This window comes from Pan troglodytes, chromosome 12 (genome assembly GCF_028858775.2).
Source record: "Pan troglodytes isolate AG18354 chromosome 12, NHGRI_mPanTro3-v2.0_pri, whole genome shotgun sequence".
In the NCBI taxonomy this organism is placed as follows: Eukaryota; Metazoa; Chordata; class Mammalia; order Primates; family Hominidae; genus Pan; species Pan troglodytes.
Genome location: NC_072410.2, coordinates 37,723,598 through 37,742,070, shown reverse-complemented (window position 1 = coordinate 37,742,070; position 18,473 = coordinate 37,723,598). Strand labels below are relative to the sequence as shown.

General features: G+C 41.4%; 1 protein-coding gene across 1 annotated transcript in view; it reads left to right on the top strand.

Annotated features, from left to right (window-relative positions):
* Positions 1–2,848: 2,848 nt before the first annotated feature.
* The window catches only part of KCMF1 (potassium channel modulatory factor 1), a 47,780-nt gene continuing 32,155 nt past the window's right edge, over positions 2,849–18,473 (top strand). The window contains exon 1 of the mRNA XM_009442745.5: positions 2,849–3,240. Coding sequence (XP_009441020.1) covers positions 3,105–3,240 — 136 coding nt within the window. The 5' untranslated portion in view covers positions 2,849–3,104. The remainder of the gene's footprint in view (positions 3,241–18,473) is intronic.

The following is an 18,473-nucleotide window of genomic DNA, read 5'->3' as shown; positions in this document are numbered from 1 at the left end:
TCACGATGTCAGGAGATTGAGACTATCCTGGCTAACATGGTGAAAACCTGTCTCTACTAAAAGTACAAAAAATTAGCCAGGCATGGTGGCGGGCACCTTGTAGTCCCAGCTACTCCAGAGGCTGAGGCAGGAGAATGGCGTGAACCCAGGAGGCGGAGTTTGCAGTGAGCCGAGATCGCGCCACTGCACTCCAGCCTGGGCGACAGAGCAAGACTCCATCTCAAAAAAAAAGAAAAAAAAGAAAGAAAAACTTTGGGTTGGGAGGACTGCAGTATATTCTGACCTGTGGGTGGTGCCTAAGCTAGAACTCTTGCAGAGTGTGAGAACAACTGAATTTTTTGGAGGGGGGCAGGTGGGCACAGGGTCTGTCTTAACTGAGAATGAAGCCAGTTGTGATTCATAGGATTGTTCGCTTACCTTTTATATTACCAGTCATGCCTCAGTCTTCTATCTTGAGATTTTCATGAGTCTTGCTTGAACTAGGCCTTTTTATGAATGACACTGAAAATTTTGGAGGACTGTAGGCCTATTTATTTATTTATTTATTTTGAGATGGAGTTTCACTCTTGTCGCCCAGGCTGGAGTGCAATGGCACAATTTCAGCTCACTGCAACCTCCGCCTCCCGGGTTCAAGTGATTCTCCTGCCTCAGCCTCTCAAGTAGCTGGGATTCAGCTCACTCCAACCTCCGCCTCCCAGGTTCAAGCGATTCTTCTGCCTCAGCCTCCCAAGTAGCTGGGATTACGGGCACCTGCCACCGTGCCCAGCTAATTTCTGTATTTTTAGTAGAGACAGGGTTTCACCACGTTGGCCAGGCTGGTCTTGAACTCCTGACCTCACGAGATCCACCCGCCTCAGCCTCCCAAAGTGCTGGGATTACAGGCATGAGCCGCCGTGCCTGCCCTAAATTTTTATTTTTAATTGACACATCATAATTATACGTATTTCTAGGGTACGTACATGGTGATATTTTGCTTTTTTATTTTTTATTTTATTTTTTTTTTTTTGAGACGGAGTCTCACACTGTCTCCCAGGCTGGAGTGCAGTGGCGCGATCTCAGCTCACTGCAAGCTCCGCCTATTGGGTTCATGCCATTCTCCTCCCTCAGCCTCCCAAGTAGCTGGGACTACAGGCGCCCACCACTACGCCCAACTAATTTTTTGTATTTTTAATAGAGACAGGGTTTCACCGTGTTAGCCAGGATGGTCTCGAACACCTGACCTCAGATGATCCACCTGCCTCAGCCTCCCAAAGTGCTGGGATTACAGGCATGAGCCACTGTGCCTGGCCTTTTTTAATTTTTAATTGACATGTGATAATTATACATATTTCTAGGGTACATGGTGATACTTTGCTTTTTTATTTTTTTATTTTTATTTTTTAATAAAGTAGAGATGAGGTCTCACTATGTTTCCCAGGATGTTCTCAAACCCTGGCCTTAAATGGTCTTCCCATCTTGGCCTCACAAAATGCTGGGATTATAGGCATAAGCCACCACACCCAGCCCATAGTGATATTTCAGTAAATACATATAGTGTGTAATGACCAGATCTGGGTAATTAGCATATCTATCACCTCAAACATTTATCACTCATTTGTGTTAAGAGCATTCAAAATCCTCTCTTCTAGCTATTTGAAAATATACAATAAATTATTGTTAACTAAGCATACTTCTTTTATTTACCAAGCATGTATTTGAATGACATACTTCCTCTTCAATAATGCCTGGTCACATATCAGTTCCTATTTTTCTATTTTTTTTTCCCCTCCTACTGGTCTTTTTCTTAATATTTAAGAGCCCATTGTTATATTTGTTACCGATATTTCTCCCTACTTGTTGTCATTTGAGTTTGTTTATGGAACCTTTTGCCAATATTAAAGTGTTATACTTATTTATGATCAAATTTACAGTGTGCTCCACCCTCCCCTATTTATAGTTTTGCTTTCCTTATATTGCTTAGAAAGGCCTTACCCACTAAATATTCTCATTTTCTTTTTTTTTTTTTTTTTTTTTTTGAGATGGAGTCTCGCACTCTCACCCAGGCTAGAGTGCAGTGGCGCCATCTTGGCTCACTGCAAGCTCTGCCTCCCAGGTTCACGCCATTCTCCTGCCTCAGCCTCCCGAGTAGCTGGGACTACAGGCGCCCGCCACCATGCCCGGCTAAGTTTTTGTATTTTTAGTAGAGACGGGGTTTCACCGTATTAGCCAGGATGGTCTCGATCTTCTGACCTTGTGATCCGCCGCCTCGGTCTCCCAAAGTGCTGGGATTACAGGCGTGAGCCACCGCGCCCGGCCCTCATTTTCTTTTAAGAAGTTTATGTCTTTTTAAAAAAATCTAAATAATATTTGCCATTTTAAAGACATATGGCCAGCCAGTTCTTTTCTTTGAGAATGGAATTTTTATGTATGTGTGTGAAATGTGTCATAACATTTAGAAGAGTGTACAAAAGTATGTATCTAGTAAAAAGAGAATAAAACAAACGTCCACACATCCACTACTCATATTAAGAAATAGAACATCTCGGCCAGGCGTGGTGCGCATGCCTGTAATCCCAGCACTTAGGGAGGCCAAGGCAGGTGGATCATCTGAGGTCGGGAGTTTGAGACCAGGCTGACCAACATGGAGAAACCCCATCTCCACTAAAAATACAAAATTAGCCAGGCACATGCCTGTAATCCCAGCCACTCAGGAAGGCTGAGGCAGGAGAATCGCTTGGACCCGGGAGCCAGAGGTTGCAGTGAGTCGAGATCGCACCACTGCACTCCACCCTGGGCAACAAGAGCGAAACTCAGTCTCAAAAAAAAAAAAAAAAAAAAAAAAAGAAATAGAACATCTCATCCACATGTCCATATCCACTAACTGTATCTTTGTTTTGATAATCCTCTTCCCTTTCTCTGCAGGTTTACTCCCAGTATATCCATTTGTATCTGAGCCACATATTGTTAGTTATGAAACATGGAATAGCAAGCCCAGGTCTCACCATGTGAGGAAAGAGCAGTTTGCACTATTAGGTGGAAGCCCTTAGAAGAGAAGCTGAACAGAGTCTGCCTTCGGCTTCCCCGAGTTTCCAAGAGTCTGGAGAAATCATTGGGCAAGGTCACAAATGCACCTTGGAAACTCAGGACCCAACATATATGGAGCGTTTAGCAGGGTTATTGTATGGACCAGCTTGGATTTCCAGCACAGGGATAGTCAGAGGACTGCCCTTCACTTGGCCCACCTCCAGCTCCCAGGAACAGGTCAGAGGGGGACGCTCTCATGGGGTGAAATGAGATCAGCTGAACCTTTTTCCTTAAGGGGAGATCAGGAACTTCCATATCACTTGGGCAAGACCAGCCAAGTCCAGATAAGATACGGGGACTGGGCCCCAGGTACCACTGTGTCCTCAGGTTACAAAGAAAATGTATGATATTGTATGATTTTATGTATGTATGTGTAATTAATTCTTGTTATAGGTGCTAATTGTGTTTTTCTTGTTGTTGTTGTTGTTTTTGAGACAGAGTCTCGTCGCCCAGGCTGGAGTGCAATGGCGTGATCTCACTGCAACCTCCACCTCCTGGGTTCAAGCGATTCTCCTGCCTCAGCCTCCCAAGTAGCTGGGATTACAGGCACTGCCACCACGCCTGGCTAATTTTTTTGTATTTTGAGTAGAGACGGGGTTTCACCATGTTGACCAGGCTGGCTTTGAACTCCTGACCCAAGTGATCCACCCATCTTGACCTCCCAAAGTGCTGGGATTACAGGCGTGAGCCACTGTGCCCAGCCGCTAGTTGTGTTCTATAAAATTTACATGAACACCAAGTTAGCAATTACTGAACCTCTGTTCCTAGAGGAAATTCAGGGTGAGGTTCCTCTGAGCCTCTGGTTATAACATTTTTATCGATGGATCAGTACATAACCTTGTTTTATGTGTATTTCTGCTAAAATATATCACATATTATATATGATAGATATTATATATCATATTATGTGATATATATGATATATATCATATATATGAGATATATGTTATATGATATAGATCTCATATATCATATATCTTATATATATTTAGCAGCATTTCAGCACTACACTTGGGAACCATTTAAATAGCGAAACTACCAAGAAACAGCACAAAAAGGTGAAAACATGCGACTAAATAGACCATGAAAACGACACTTGTTTACAAAATGAGAGCTGAAACAAGGAGGCAGAGCATTGCTTTGTTGGACCTGAGCTGGAAACATGCGTATCAAGCCACTCAACTTTCATGCTGCTCTGTGCCTGTTTCAGTCGCTCACTGGAAAGACTGAAAGCACTGCAAGTATTGACATGTACTTTTTTTTTTTTTTTTTTTTTTTTGGAGACAGGGTCTTGCTTTGTCTACCAGGCTGGAGTGCAGTGGCTCAATCTCACCTCACTGCAACCTCTGCCTCCTGGGCTCAGGCAGTCCTCCCCCGCTCAGTCTCTCAAATAGCTGGCAATTTTTTTGTAGATAGGAGGTCTTACTATATCGCCCTGGTTGGTCTCAAACTCTTGGGCTCTAGCAGTCTTCCCACCTTGGCCTCCCAAAGTACTGAGATTATAAGTGTGAGCCACCATGCCCAGCCTTGATGTGTACTTTTGTATGTATATGTTATGGTTTGGCTCTGTATCCCCACCCAAATCCCATCTCAAATTGTAATCCTCATATGTCAGTGGGAGGTGATTGAATCATGGGGGCAGACTTCCCCCTTGCTGTTCTTGAGATAGTAAGTTCTCATGAGATCTGGTTGTTTGAAAGTGTGTGGCACTTCCCCTTTCGTGCTGTCTGTCTCCTGCTCCACCATTGTGAAGTAGATGTCTGCTTCCCCTTCACCTTCTGCCATGATTGTAAGTTTCCTGAGGCCTCCCAGTCATGCGTCCTGTTAAACCTGCAGAACTGTGAGTCAGTCAAACCTCTCTTCTTCATAAATTACCCAGTCTCAGGTAGTTCTTTATACTAGTGTGAAAATGGACTAATACAGGAAATTGGTGCCAAGAAAGTGGGGCATTGCTGTACAGATGCCCTTTCAGTGAGGTCGTGCTGTACAGGGGCTCTTTCAGCCTGGCAATTCCTATTCTCTGTTCTGGAAAGTTTTCTTGAATTACTCTGTTGGTTATTTCCTCCCTTCCATTTTTCTTACTTTGAGGATATTGACGCTTCTAGAGTAGGGTTCCAGTTTTCTTCCATGTTCTGATTTCTGTCTCTTTCTCTCTTCCCCCCTCTTCTTTCTTTTTTCTGTTTCTGGAAATGATATACTTACTTAATCCCTCTGTTTTCAATAAAATATGCACTTTATTCCGTTTTCAACGATGCCTTGAGTTCCTAGGGGTCAGAGACCCTCTTTAATGAATAAACTTCTACTTTCCACTTGAAGTGCAGCATAATGTTGAAGAAGCAACTTAGAAATTTAACTGCTTCTTAAAGACCTTTTATCCATCTTCTATCCTTCAGCAGTTCTTCACCCTAACTAGGGTTCCAGCAGTGTTGCTGCCAGTCCCAGACATTTTGTTGAATTTGCTTTGTAAATTGGATTCTTAGCTTTCCCCTTTGCCCATACTGGGATTCAGTTCTTTCCAGTCTCCTAATTCAGTTACCTAATTCTGCTTTTCAGCATCCAAAATTGTGTTCCTGTTGTTTCTTTTTATTCTCTTTATCCTTTTGAAATTGTCTTTTATTTCAATTTCATTACAAAATTTTAAGAGTTTCAGAAAGCAACAAAATGAGATCTTACCTTAAGACTGTTCTTGGCCGGGCGTGGTGGCTCACCCCTGTAATCCCAGCACTTTGGGAGGCTGAGGTGGGATCACTTTAGGCCAGGAGTTCAAGACCAGCCTGGGCAACGTAGTGAAACCCTGTCTCTGCTAAAAACACAAAAATTAGCTGGGTGTAGTGGTGCACACCTGTAACCCTAGCTACTTGGGTGGCTGAGGCATGAGAATTGCTTGAACCAGGGCATCAGAGGCTGCAGTTAGCCTAGATTGCCTCACTGTACTCCAGCCTGGGTGACCAAATTGAGACTGTCTTCAATAAAAAAGACTGTTCTAGACCTTATTTTCACAAAATTATGGCTCAGTCTCTCAAATGCCATTGTCCGGTGCACCACTGTCCAGTGCAGTAGCCACCAGCCACATGAGCACTTGAAATGTGGCCAGTGCAATTGAGGAACTGAATTTTTAGTTTAATTTTAGCAGATTACATTTAGTGACATGTGCCTAGTGGCTACCATATTGGACAGCATACTTCTAGTACCAGTGAAGTAAGGAGCTGGAATATAATTTCTAGTCAGTCTCTACCACAAGGAAGATTTTTTTTCTGCTTCCTTTTTCTGATTTATTTATTCCTTTATATCAGTATGGAGTCGTGGATTCCTGTGTTATTCAGTGAGTTATAATCTATTACTTTTTTTTTTTTTTTTTTTTTTGAGACGGAATCTCACTGTGTCATCAAGCTGGAGTGCAGTGGCATAATCTCAGCTCACTGCAACCTCCACCTCCCGGGTTCAAGCAATTCTTCTTCCTCAGCCTCCCGAGTAGCTGGGACTATAGGCCCACGCCACCACGCCCAGCCAATTTTTATATTTTTAGTAGAGGTGGGGTTTCACCATGTTGGCCATGATGGTCTCGATCTCTTGACCTTGTGATGTGCCTGCCTCACTTCCCAAAGTGCTTGGATTACAGGCGTGAGCCACCGTGCCCGGCCAGTCTATTACTTTTATTATTTATCTTGATGCTCAAATTGTCCCAGGTTTGGCTGGTGAAACCCCTTTAAGGTTTCTTCTGTGTACTTTTGATATGTCCCCATCATTCTTCATTAGTCATTTCTAGATGATTCATTTTAGAACTGGGTATATTACAGGCTCATGTATTTGCCCTGCCCAACCCATAGAATCCTTCATTTCTGTGAGGAGCCCTGGTTCCTCTTAGTGGAGGATGCTGTTTAGACTTACTTGGTGCTTGCTTGGTGTACTTATTGTATCACTGCTTCTAGGCCCTGTCACCTGACAAGGCATTTTAATTGCTAATGGCTATTATTGGACAGTACAGATGTAAAACCATCATTGCAAAAAAGGAAAAACTTGAGTTACTAGAATTTAGGGGTTCAAAGGCCCACCTGCACATCTCCACACAGTTGGTATTTGGCCTTCTGAGCAGGATGCAACTAGCTGGTGATGAGAGTGCCCGAAGACGCTAGTATTGGAGCTCTGGATGGAAGAAGACCTGCTGCCAGAAAGATGCTGACCTCTTCCCATTTTTTTCTGTCCCTCTGAAGCCTCCCATTGGCAGAGTGTAAACCAGAAGCAAGCTGCTAAGGGATTCTGAATAAATGAGTTGGCAGATCCTAGACCATGGTTTCTCAGCCTTGGCATCGTAGACATTTTGGGCCAGGGGGCTGTCCTGTGTTTTGTAGGATGTTTAGTAACATTCTTAGCCTCCATGAAATTGATGCCATTAGCCCTCCCTGTCCCGCTAATAGTTAGAACTGAGAGTGTCTCCATACATTGCTAAGTGACCCCTAGGGGGCAACATGGCCACTGGTTGAGACCCATTTCCTAGACCCAGCAGAGGGGGCTTGGAGCTGAGAAACAGTAGTAATAACTAACCATCGACCAACTTTACTTCAAGTGTTCTTGAAATGTAGAGGAAGGGCAAAGGGATTATGTTTATGGGCCTGTGATGGTCCTGTAATGTAGAGAGATGATGCTTTTTCTTTTTCTTTTTCATTGACAAGGAAAGCAAAGATCAGGTAAGCAATCTCTATAGCCAGGCAAGAGTCAACTCCTGATAAAGTTGATATTTGTTTACATGCTCTTAAAGTGTGTTGTTGAATTTTCTGGGTTGGAGTTATTGCCATACTATTTTTTCATGAGTGAACTGTTTTTTGTGTGTTGCATTTCAGTCATTCTTGATGCATTGTTAATGAATATTAAAGCCAGTGTTTAAAAACTTTTAAATTTTGTATAATTATACTGTATTTGTATACCTTGGTTTGAGATTCACATCAAACTGTGTAAGCACTATCCATTTTCCTCATTTTATGTTTATGCTTAGTCCCTTCCTTCTTTCTTTTCCGTATTACCGTATATCACTCTCAGTGACACAAAGACATCCTTTCTCAGAGAAAGTCTCCCAAAGATCAGTTCATCCTAACCAACTGTTTACTGTACCTTTCAGCTTGCATGTCTTATCACTTCAAACCAAACATGTCTAAAATCAGACTCACATGCCTCCTAAACCAGACATAAACCACACCTCTTTTCCCCCAGTGCTAGAGTATTCTCTATACTTTGTATTAATTATTCCTACTCCTATACAGAGCTTTATGTTTGTTGTAGGTCCCTTTATTTTAAAATCCGTGAAGAAACTGGAGCAGACATAAAGAAATGTAATTTAACAGTTGACGGTAGGATTTTGGAGGACTTGCTAACATTTTAAATTGGTTAGCCTACAAAACAGGGGAAAGTGACTTAGTTCATGTTCGTGGTGAGTTTTTGAGACTGGATTTAGGATAACTGCTCTATATGTGGAGAACATTAGAAAAAGGGACCTGAAGTTATATTTCAGTGTCTTAGAGAGGATTTCAGGAACTGCTTGGTATGAAGAGTTGTGTCAGGGTGAGTCTGTTGTACTTCCCCAGCTAGAACAAGTCATCTTTCATCATTTTCATATGTTTGGCTTTGTTTCTGTAGGTCTCTATCCCTTAGTCTTCATACTGTTTTAAATGCTTATTTACTTATCCTTATTCCCCATTTAGGCTCTAAGCACTAAGTGGGTACTGCAAGTGCTCAAAAATTTTGGTTGCTAGAAATAGTAGTGTTAAGTCAATGAGAAATGGTCTTAAAATATAGACCCAGGGCAGATCTTTTCCCACCTCAGTACAGTGAGCTGTCATGTGCCTTACTTGACTGGGAATCTATCACAAATACATGTGCAGACATTTCTAGTTTAGATAACATTAAAAAAACATTTAGCGAACAGTATGTATTCTGCTCCCTCCTTATACATCTTGTGGTACATTAAGGATTTCCAGTTTTCCTTTCCCTCAAACAGTTGCAGAAAGTCAGTATAAGAGTGTTTAGACCGGGTGCAGTGGCTCATGCTTGTAATCCCAGCACTTTGGGAGGCTGAGGTGGGCAGATCACGAGGCCGGTAGTTCCAGACCAGCCTGGCCAGCATGGTGAAACCCCGTCTCTACTAAAAGTACAAAAATTAGCCAGGCATGGTGGCACGCGCTTGTAATCCCAGCTACTCGGGAGGCTGAGGTAGGAGAATCACTTGACCGTGGGAGGCAGAAGTGTCAGTGAGCCGAGATCGCACCACTGTACTCCAGCCTGGGCGACAGAGCGAGACTCTGTCTCAAAAAAAAAAAAAAAAAAGAATGTTTAAACAGTAGACCAAAAAATCCCAGGCAGGGGTGGGGGAGGGGAGACATTAAATGTGTTTCCCCCCTTTCATTGTTTGAAATGACATTATTCTCTTAACATGTAGTGTGTCTTTTTCAGGCCAGAGGTCACCTGTTGCTGTGCATATATTATTAGCCAAGTATATGATGGGAAGGCTTTCTAAACAGCTCTTAGACCCTGTTTTCAGTGCTCAGTGGTACACAGTCTTTGCATTGCCTGTAAGTTGTGCCTGTAATTTTCAAAAAGTTGAGAAAACACTACTCTAGAGTAATAACTTAAAATAGTGACTTTAAGTAGAGTTTTGTTTGGTGATAAACCTCTGAAAATAAATATCTGTAAGCACCTGCTTCAAGAGTAATTCCTCAGTCTCAGGATTTCATTCCAGAGAAGTTGTGTAATTAGTAGAATCTTCTTAAAAAATAAGAAGTCAAGGGAAAAACAATAAACAAGGTGTTAAATATATATCTCCATATCATAATAAATAAAGTTCTGAAGGCATCTACTTCTGGGGAAAAAAGGATTATTATCAAAAGATATGCTTCAGTAGGCAACCCTTTATCTTAATCACTGGTTTGCCATGTAATGGCTCTTTGCCTTTGGAGCAAATTACTTAGTGCCTGTGTGCCTCAGTTTATCCATCTGTAAAATAATCAACAGTTCAGTGACTAGGTCTTTAGCAGATTAAAAATCATTACCTTCCCTTAAAAGGGCTTTTCTTTTTTTGGTCAAGTTGGAGCCTAAACCAAGCTCTCTCTGCCTTGCTGCCACAGACCTGTCTGCAGAATTTTCAAAACAGAGCAGTTTCTATCTAGTGTGCATTGTTTAAAGCAACTAAACTGAATTGCACATGTATATGGAAATACTGGCGCACACGTGCGTGCGTGCGTGTGTGTGTGTGTGTGTTTTTAAATAGAGATGAGGTCTTGCTATGTTGCCCAGGCTGGTCTCAAACTCCTGGGCTCAAGCAGTCCTCCTGCCTCAGCCTCCCAAAGTGTTTCCCTCAGCCTCCCAAAGCCACTTGTTTCCCACTAACCACCCTATTACATGTTAAAACTTGCAACCTAGTTCTCCTGGGCTATTGTTGCCACCTGGTGGCTTACTCCTAGAGGTATTTGGTACAGCATTTTAATCTACTTTTTTCTCCTGTAGAAAACAAGTACTTGTTCAGGGCCTTCTTTTTCCCCCCTCTACTTTCATTATTCAGTAATTCTTCTGTCAAGAAGTCTTATACCCAGGAGGTGGAGGTTGCAGTGAGCCGAGATCGCGCCACTGCACTCCAGCCTGGGCGACAGAGTGAGACTCCATCTCAAAAAAAAAAAAAGTCTGTTATAGACACACATTAATCCCCCTCTTCCCTTCTCTCTTTTTGAGCTCTTACCTAATTACTTTAGGAAAACGTCCCCTTCTTTTCATTTGTTTAATTCATTCAACAGATATTATTGAATTCCCACATTGTCCCAGGCACTCTTTATCCACCTCCTCTTCCTTCATTTTATGAGTCAGAAAACAGCTCTAATCATGGCTGAGTATAATAGTAGATTGAGTAATATAGAAGCTCCTCTATTTCCAGATAAGAGGCTCTGAAAGGCTGTTCCTAAGCTCACTCATGAGCAAGTCCATTGTTGCTAAGATAAGTTTCTGTTTTCAGAACAGGGATGCATTTCTATGAACAAATAAAAGAGTGTAGATCAGTTCTTTAAAATGAGGCAAACCAATCAGTTATTCCAAAGTGGACCAAGTTCCTCTATACTGAAAACTTTTAGAAATGAATTAAACTTCCCTCTTTCACAAAGTTCATAAAGAACTCTTTAAATACAATATTTCACCCATTTTTCTATTCACTTTGTTGGGCAGATTTGAACCAGCTTTAAATCATCTGTAGCCACAAAAGAAGTTTTATCACACTTTCCACCTACCTCATGACTTTGTGAAGATTGACAAAGTAATATATGTAAGTCATTAGGTACATAATTAAAAGTGAAGGAACTTGCTATTAAAGCACTAGAGGGACCTCTGTGTGGCAAGAATTTTTATTCACTGCTGTGTCCTCAGCAAATATTTTTGTTCACTGCTTATCTTGGCATATAATAAATAATAAATAATGAAAGGATGGGTGGATGCTCCTTGTTGTTACATATCCAGGACTCACAGAATTCCACCTGGAAAAAAAAAAGTAGAAAAGCCGATTTCCAGTACAGAAAGGGTTGTTTTAAATGTTTTAAATGCTGAATGAATGTATCAGTTTCAAGTAAGACTACTGCGTGAAGACTACACATATTGCAAAACCTACTTACTAAGCTTCCCGGTTCTCTTTCTTCTGGATCTTGCTCCTGGATCATGCTCTCCCCCTATTTCATTTCTCTTTCTCTGCTGTGGAATCTCTTTAGCCATTGGTTTTCTCTTGAAGAGTATGTTTGTACGGGTCTCGATACCCCATTTCTCTCTCCTCTTGAGTCTGTCCCTTAAACACAGGGCATAGGTTTTTTAAAATATGCGTATATAGAGTTATATGTATATTTAATAGATCTTTTTATTCTCTTCCTATTTCTAAAAATAACTAAGGAAAGCTCTCTAAAAAAAAAAAAACAGACAAACCCTAGAGTTTCTTTTTATTTTGGCAAGGGATGATTTATATTTCCTCTGTGATTCTTAAGTAGAAGGTGAAACAGCTCTCCACTCCTGATCTAGGCTCCCAGTTTATGAAGCATTATAAACTTTGTCTTAGATTTCCTTTCTCCAGCAGTTTCACATCTGGAAGTATCCTTTGACCATTTTCTTTAAGCAAAATAATTCTGGTTACTTCTGCTTTTCATTGAGTTACTTATACTATAGTTTATCTTTTTTTTTTTTTTTTTTTTTTTTTTGAGACAGAGTCCTGCTTTTTCACTCAGGCTGGAGCACATTGGCACAATTTTGGCTCACTGCAACCTCCACCTCCTGGATTCAAGTGATTCTGCCTCAGCCTCCCGAGTAACTGGGATTACAGGCACCCGCCACCACACCCAGCTAATTTTTGTATCTTTAGTAGAGACGAGGTTTCACAATGTTGGCCAGGCTGGTCTCGAACTCCTGACCTTAGGTGATCCACCCATCTCAGGCGTGAGCCACTGTGCCCAGCCTAGTTCATCTTTTTTACTTGCTTTTGTGTTCATCTAAGATCCTCTTCTAAGGGTTGCACAATTTTTCAACTGCTTAAATACAGAGTCTCTTCTTGGAGATTGTCTATCATTTAATAGTATTGTTCTCTGTGTAGTTCTCAGTATCAAAATTATATAGCCTATATGATACACACCCTTTTTAAAAAAAAAAGTCACACTTGGAGAGATGCAAGGGCCTTGAAGAGATAATACACAGACATTTCACAGAATAGAAAAGAGGCCCTCCCTCCCTCCACCCCACCCCCCCAAATCACATGATAGCTAGAAGTCAAAATCGGCTGTCAATGGCAAGTGCTATATAATCCCAGGCCTTCAAATTCCAAATGAGGTTGACTTCCTGTTGTATTCTTTTTTCCCTGTGTTTCTTGAAAGTAACTTGCCCTTTGTTGACCTTTTCTTTCCCATCAACTCTCTATTCCCTAGCTAAAAACTAGTTTTATTAAAAAGTAAAAGGTATACCAACCTGAGATTTTCTCCTTTAAAAAGCTGTAAACGAATATTAAAAACCGCTTTTATTTTTTTTTTTTAATAAGAAAGAAAAGACTATGTATTATTTCAGTGGCTTTTTAAAAATGTGTTCCCGCTAGAGGGCATCCTTTTCTCCTTAAAATTTTAGTTCATAGCTTTCATTTGTTTTACAGAACTGCTAAATACAAGATATATGCTGATAATATGAATGTGTTCAGATATAACGTTTTCAGATAGGTGGTTGTCAGATATACACCATTTTTTTCATTTAGGTTTTATCTGTGACAGTGTTGAAAAAGGGGTTAAACTGTATGTCCTAGCATTTTCATTTATCTTGCTAGGTGAACTTGATTGGATGGGGGATTACAAATATAACACCATAACCTTATGATGTAGCTTGTTCAAGTTAGCATTTTACAAACTAGTGATTTCTGAACTTCTTTATGACACAGTATGACTAAGCTAGATTTTTATTTTTATTTTTATTTTTATTTTTTTTTGAGACGGAGTCCCGCTCTGTCACCAGACTGGAGTGCAGTGCGCAATCTCGGCTCACTGCAACTTCTGCCTCCCAGGTTCAAGCGATTCTCTTTCCTCAGCCTCCCGAGTACATGGGATTGCAGGCACAGGCCAGCACGCCAGGCTAATTTTTGTATATTTAGTGAGATGGGGTTTCGCCATGTTGGCCAGGCTGGTCTCGAACTCCTGACCTCAGGTGATCTGCCGCCTCAGCCTCCCAAAGCCCTGGGATTACAGGCATGAGCCACTGCACCCAGCCATGACTAAGCTAGATAATTCAGTGATGGGTTGCACATGTTATTATTTGGTTAACTCAGTTTTTGCAGAATAGTATAAGGTAAATGAAACCTAAATATTTTTTAATGTAATGGATGTCAGTGCTATCTAGACAACTAGTGGTTATTCAGCTTTGCCTCTCAAGGCATTATTTTACAATATTTGAACTCTTGTTTCTGTTATAATACTTTTCAGAACTTTGATTTTTTTTTTTTTTTTTTTTTTTTTTTTTTTTTTTGAGACAGAGTCTCGCTCTGTCGCCCAGGCTGGAGTGCAGTGGCGTGATCTTGGCTCACTGCAACCTCGACCTCCCAGCTAATTCTTGTATTTTTAGTAGAGATGGGATTTCACCATGTTGACCAGGCTGGTCTTGAACTCCTGACCACAGGTGATCTGCCCACCTCGGCCTCCCAAAGTGCTGGGATTACAGGCGTGCGCCACCGCGCCCAGCCAGAACTTTGATTTTTTAATATCTTAAATAGAGTGTACTGATATCTCATCAGAAGCAACTTCATTCTTCCTGTGAAGGAATTGATAGTTTTACATATGCCATGTATCTGTTCTGTTTCAGATTTCTCTGACTTCCTGATATCAGGTAAAATCACTATTGTTAACCAAGGGACTGCAGCAAAGAGCTAACTTATTTCCTCCCATAGGAACTTTAGATTACCTGTAGTTGACAGTAGTGGAGCAGGTTTTGTTAGTCTGTGTCATAAAATGACACAGATTCTGACACATATACTTAGGAGGGCCTCTGTATTGAGTGAGAGTCATTCTAAAGGGGACAATGGGCTACTGTTGAGAAACTGAAAAAGCCTGTGCTTCTGTACTTTTATTTAGAGACTTAGGTAGTATGGAATGTTCTATAAAATTAAATATTAACTTCAAAAAGTTTATGACAACAGAAGGAATTAAGGGACAGAGCTTTCGTAAACTAAACAATGAGAAAGGATGATAGCAGGCTATATGGAAAAACTATGTTATAAAACATTTTTACTTCCCTCGACTTCTTATTCATAGTATGCTAATCACCAAAAAACCCTCTGTAGCATGCCTGCCACATAGATTATTATTAATAAAGTGAATCTTATGTTGTAAGAAACCCTGCTGCAAACTTACCTGTTTGACTTAAATATATATGTGTGTGTGTATATATATGTATATATGTGTGTGTGTGTATACATATATACGTGTATATATGTGTATATATATACACGTATATATGTGTGTGTATATATACATACGTATGTATATATGTATCTGTATTTGAAATACTGACCTTGAATCATAAAAGGCCTTTCGGTGTTCGAGAAGCTAAAATATATATATTACAGAAATGATTTTATCAAAAATAGATGGTAAATTTAAAAAAAACCCTGTTTCCTTTTTAAAGGGCTTACAGTTACGGAACTCTAGCTGGGTTTAAGTGAAGCCTGAGGCTACCACCCCCTATCCCTTATGTGAACCATTTAGGTAGCTTTGAATTAAATCACAAGAGTAGAGCGAGCAAGGGATAAGTATCAGCATCTTTTTACTGAAAGATAGAGTGTCAGTATCACCATGCACAGTTGCCTTAAGCTTTGTTCATCTATACTTGCCAGTAGGCATCCCCACCTCAGAAAGAAAAGGCAGGCCTGCAGAATAATGTCAGGCTACACACCAAAAAGTTCAGAGCTGGGTTTACCTTCCTGGCACCTAAATTCACACTACAATTGTTTGTCAATATTATTATACTATCATGTTAAACTTTCATTTGTGAACCTAAATAGATATCATAGGTATCTCCCCCCATTGATTAATTCAGTGTTATGCTTAAAGCATCGTCATGCGTGGAAGCTATTTTATTTTTTGTTTTTATTTGAGATAGGGTCTCACTCTGGCACCCAGGCTGGAGCGCAGTGGCACAATCTCCGCTCATTGCAGTCTCAACCTCCTAGACTCAAGTGATCCTCCCACCTCAACCTGAGAAGTAGGGACTACAGGCGCTCACCACCACACCTGGCTAATTTTTGTATGTTTTTTGTAGAAACTGGGTTTCTCCATGTTTCCCAGGCTGGTCTCAAACTCCTGCACTCAAACAGTCTGTCCCCCTTAGTCTCCTAAAGTGTTCGTATTGATTACAGGCCTGAGCCACTGCGCCTGGCCTGGAAGCTATTTTGAATAAGAAAATTTTTAAGTATTCCATCTCTTTGCTCAAGTATCTTTTTTAGTAATACTTTCTTTGCCCACGCTGTCCTTCACTGCTTTATGTTTCTCCATAGCACTTACTTCCACCTTGCTCTACAACTTTTTTTCTTTTATTGGAGTCAGGGTTTGCTCTGTCTCCAGGCTAGAGTGCAGTTGCATGATCATAGCTCACAGCAGCCTCGACCTCCTGGGCTGAAGCAATTCTCCCACTTCAGCCTCCTGAGTAGCTGGGACTACAGGCATGCACCACCACACTTAGCCAACTTTTATTTTTATGCTTGTCTTCACGCACTAAATGTTAGTTTCTTGGGGGCAGGGCTTTGTTTTGTTCATTGCTGTATCCTCAGCACCTAAAACATATTACATATTAGATAATCAATAGTTGTTGAATTTGCTGAAAAATTGCTGCCATGATGCCATCATTTGGTTGTCTTAAGTTGATCGGGGAGTCTCACTGCAGCTTTTGAGATCTCAAGGATCTCGAATGATATTTTGAAAACTAATTTAAAAGGTTGTGTATATTATTGAGATCAAATTGTATTCTGGGAAAGTGATAAAATAATCTTACTGCAGCCGGGTGCGGTGGCTCACACCTGTAATCCCAGCACTTTGGGAGGCCAAGGCGGGCGGATCACGAGGTCAGGAGATCGAGAACATCCTGGCCAATGTGGTGAAACCCTGTCTCTACTAAAAGTACAAAAATTAGCCGGGTGTGGTGGTGGGCACCTGTAGTCCCAGCTGCTCGGGAGGCTGAGGCAGGACAATGGCATGAAACCAGGAGACAGAGCTTGCAGTGAGCCAAGATTGCGCCACTGCACTCCAGCCTGGGCAACAGAGCGAGACTGTCGCAAAAAAAAAAAAAAAAATCTTACTGCATCTGAATGAGATAATACTACCACTTTAAAATTTAGGACTTTCATGTCTTTTTTTTTTTCTCATTTGATTCTCGTAGCAAACTTCATAGATGAAGAAAAATTGAGCAGAGAACATTGATTTGTCTAAGTGCTTATTGTTAATGGCTAAGTAATAACAGGGAATCCCGTGGTGTTTTGTTTTGTTGAGAAGAAATCTTGCTCTTGTTCCCCAGGCTGAAGTGCAATGGTGCGAACTCGGCTCACTGCAACCTCCGCCTCCCAGGTTCAAGCAGTTCTCCTGCCTCAGCCTTCGGAGTAGCTGGGATTACAGGTGCCTGCCACCACGCCTGGCTAATTTTTGTATTTTTAGTAGAGATGGGGTTTCACCATGTTGGTCAGGCTGGTCTTGAACTCCTGACCTCAGGTGATCCACCTGCCTCGGCCTCCCAAAGTGCTGGGATTACAGGTGTGAGCCACCACGCCCGGCCTGTTTTTTTTGTTGTTGTTTTTTGTTTTAATAAAAACATATTCATTCAACAAACAATGAGAATCTACAACCTAGGCTGGTCTCGGTGGCTCATGCCTGTAATCTCAGTGCTTTGGGAGGCTGACACAGGCAGATTGCTTGAGTCCAAAAGTTTGAGACCAGTCTGGGCAACTTGGCGAAATCCCATCTCTACAAAAAAAATACAAAAATTATGCGGGCATGGTGGCGCACACCGGTAGTCCCGGCTACTCAGGAGGCTGAGGTAGAAGGATTGCTTAAATCCAGGAGGTCGAGGCTGTAGTGAGCCGAGATTGTGCAACTGCTCTCCAGCCAGGGTGACAGTGAGACCTTGTCTCAAAAATCTACAATCTGCCAAAACTGTGTTGGTTTTCCAGTTTTCCACCTGACAGTCCACTGACAGCCCAAAGGTTGTTGTAAACAATTCCAGCTTTGCTTTCTGTTTTTTTGTTTGTTTGTTTTTGTTTGGAAGGAAGGAAGGGACTTTTAAAAATAAAATATTGGTTGGATATATGAGAATTTTCATAAAATAAATGCAAAAGAGAAGAATGGTACTACAGATCCTCTTGGCCAGATGTAAAAACGTTACATTTCAAGATCCGTAAAAGCTTCACATACTCATCTCTTCATCCCCTTAACCCCCAGAGGGAGCCACTGACCAAAATTTTATCATTCCCTCATTTTCCTTTTATAGTTTTACTACATGTTTGATTTCCTAAACTAGATACTGGTTTTCAACTTTATACTGTATGTATTCTTTTTTTTCTTTCTTTCTTTTTTTTTTTTGAGACTGAGTCTTGCTCTGTTGCCCAGGCTAGAGTGCAGTGGCTGATCTCAGCTCACTGCAAGCTCCGCCTCCTGGGTTCATGCCATTCTCCTGCCTCAGTCTCCCCAGAGGCTGGAACTACAGGCGGCCGCCATCACGCCCGGCTAATTTTTTGTATTTTTAGTAGAGACGGGGTTTCACCGTGTTAGCCAGGATGGTCTCGATCTCCTGACCTCATGAGCCGCCCGCCTCGGCCTCCCAAAGTGCTGGGATTACAGGCGTGAGCCACCGCGCCCGGCCAATACTGTATGTATTCTTTGGGATTTCCTTTCACT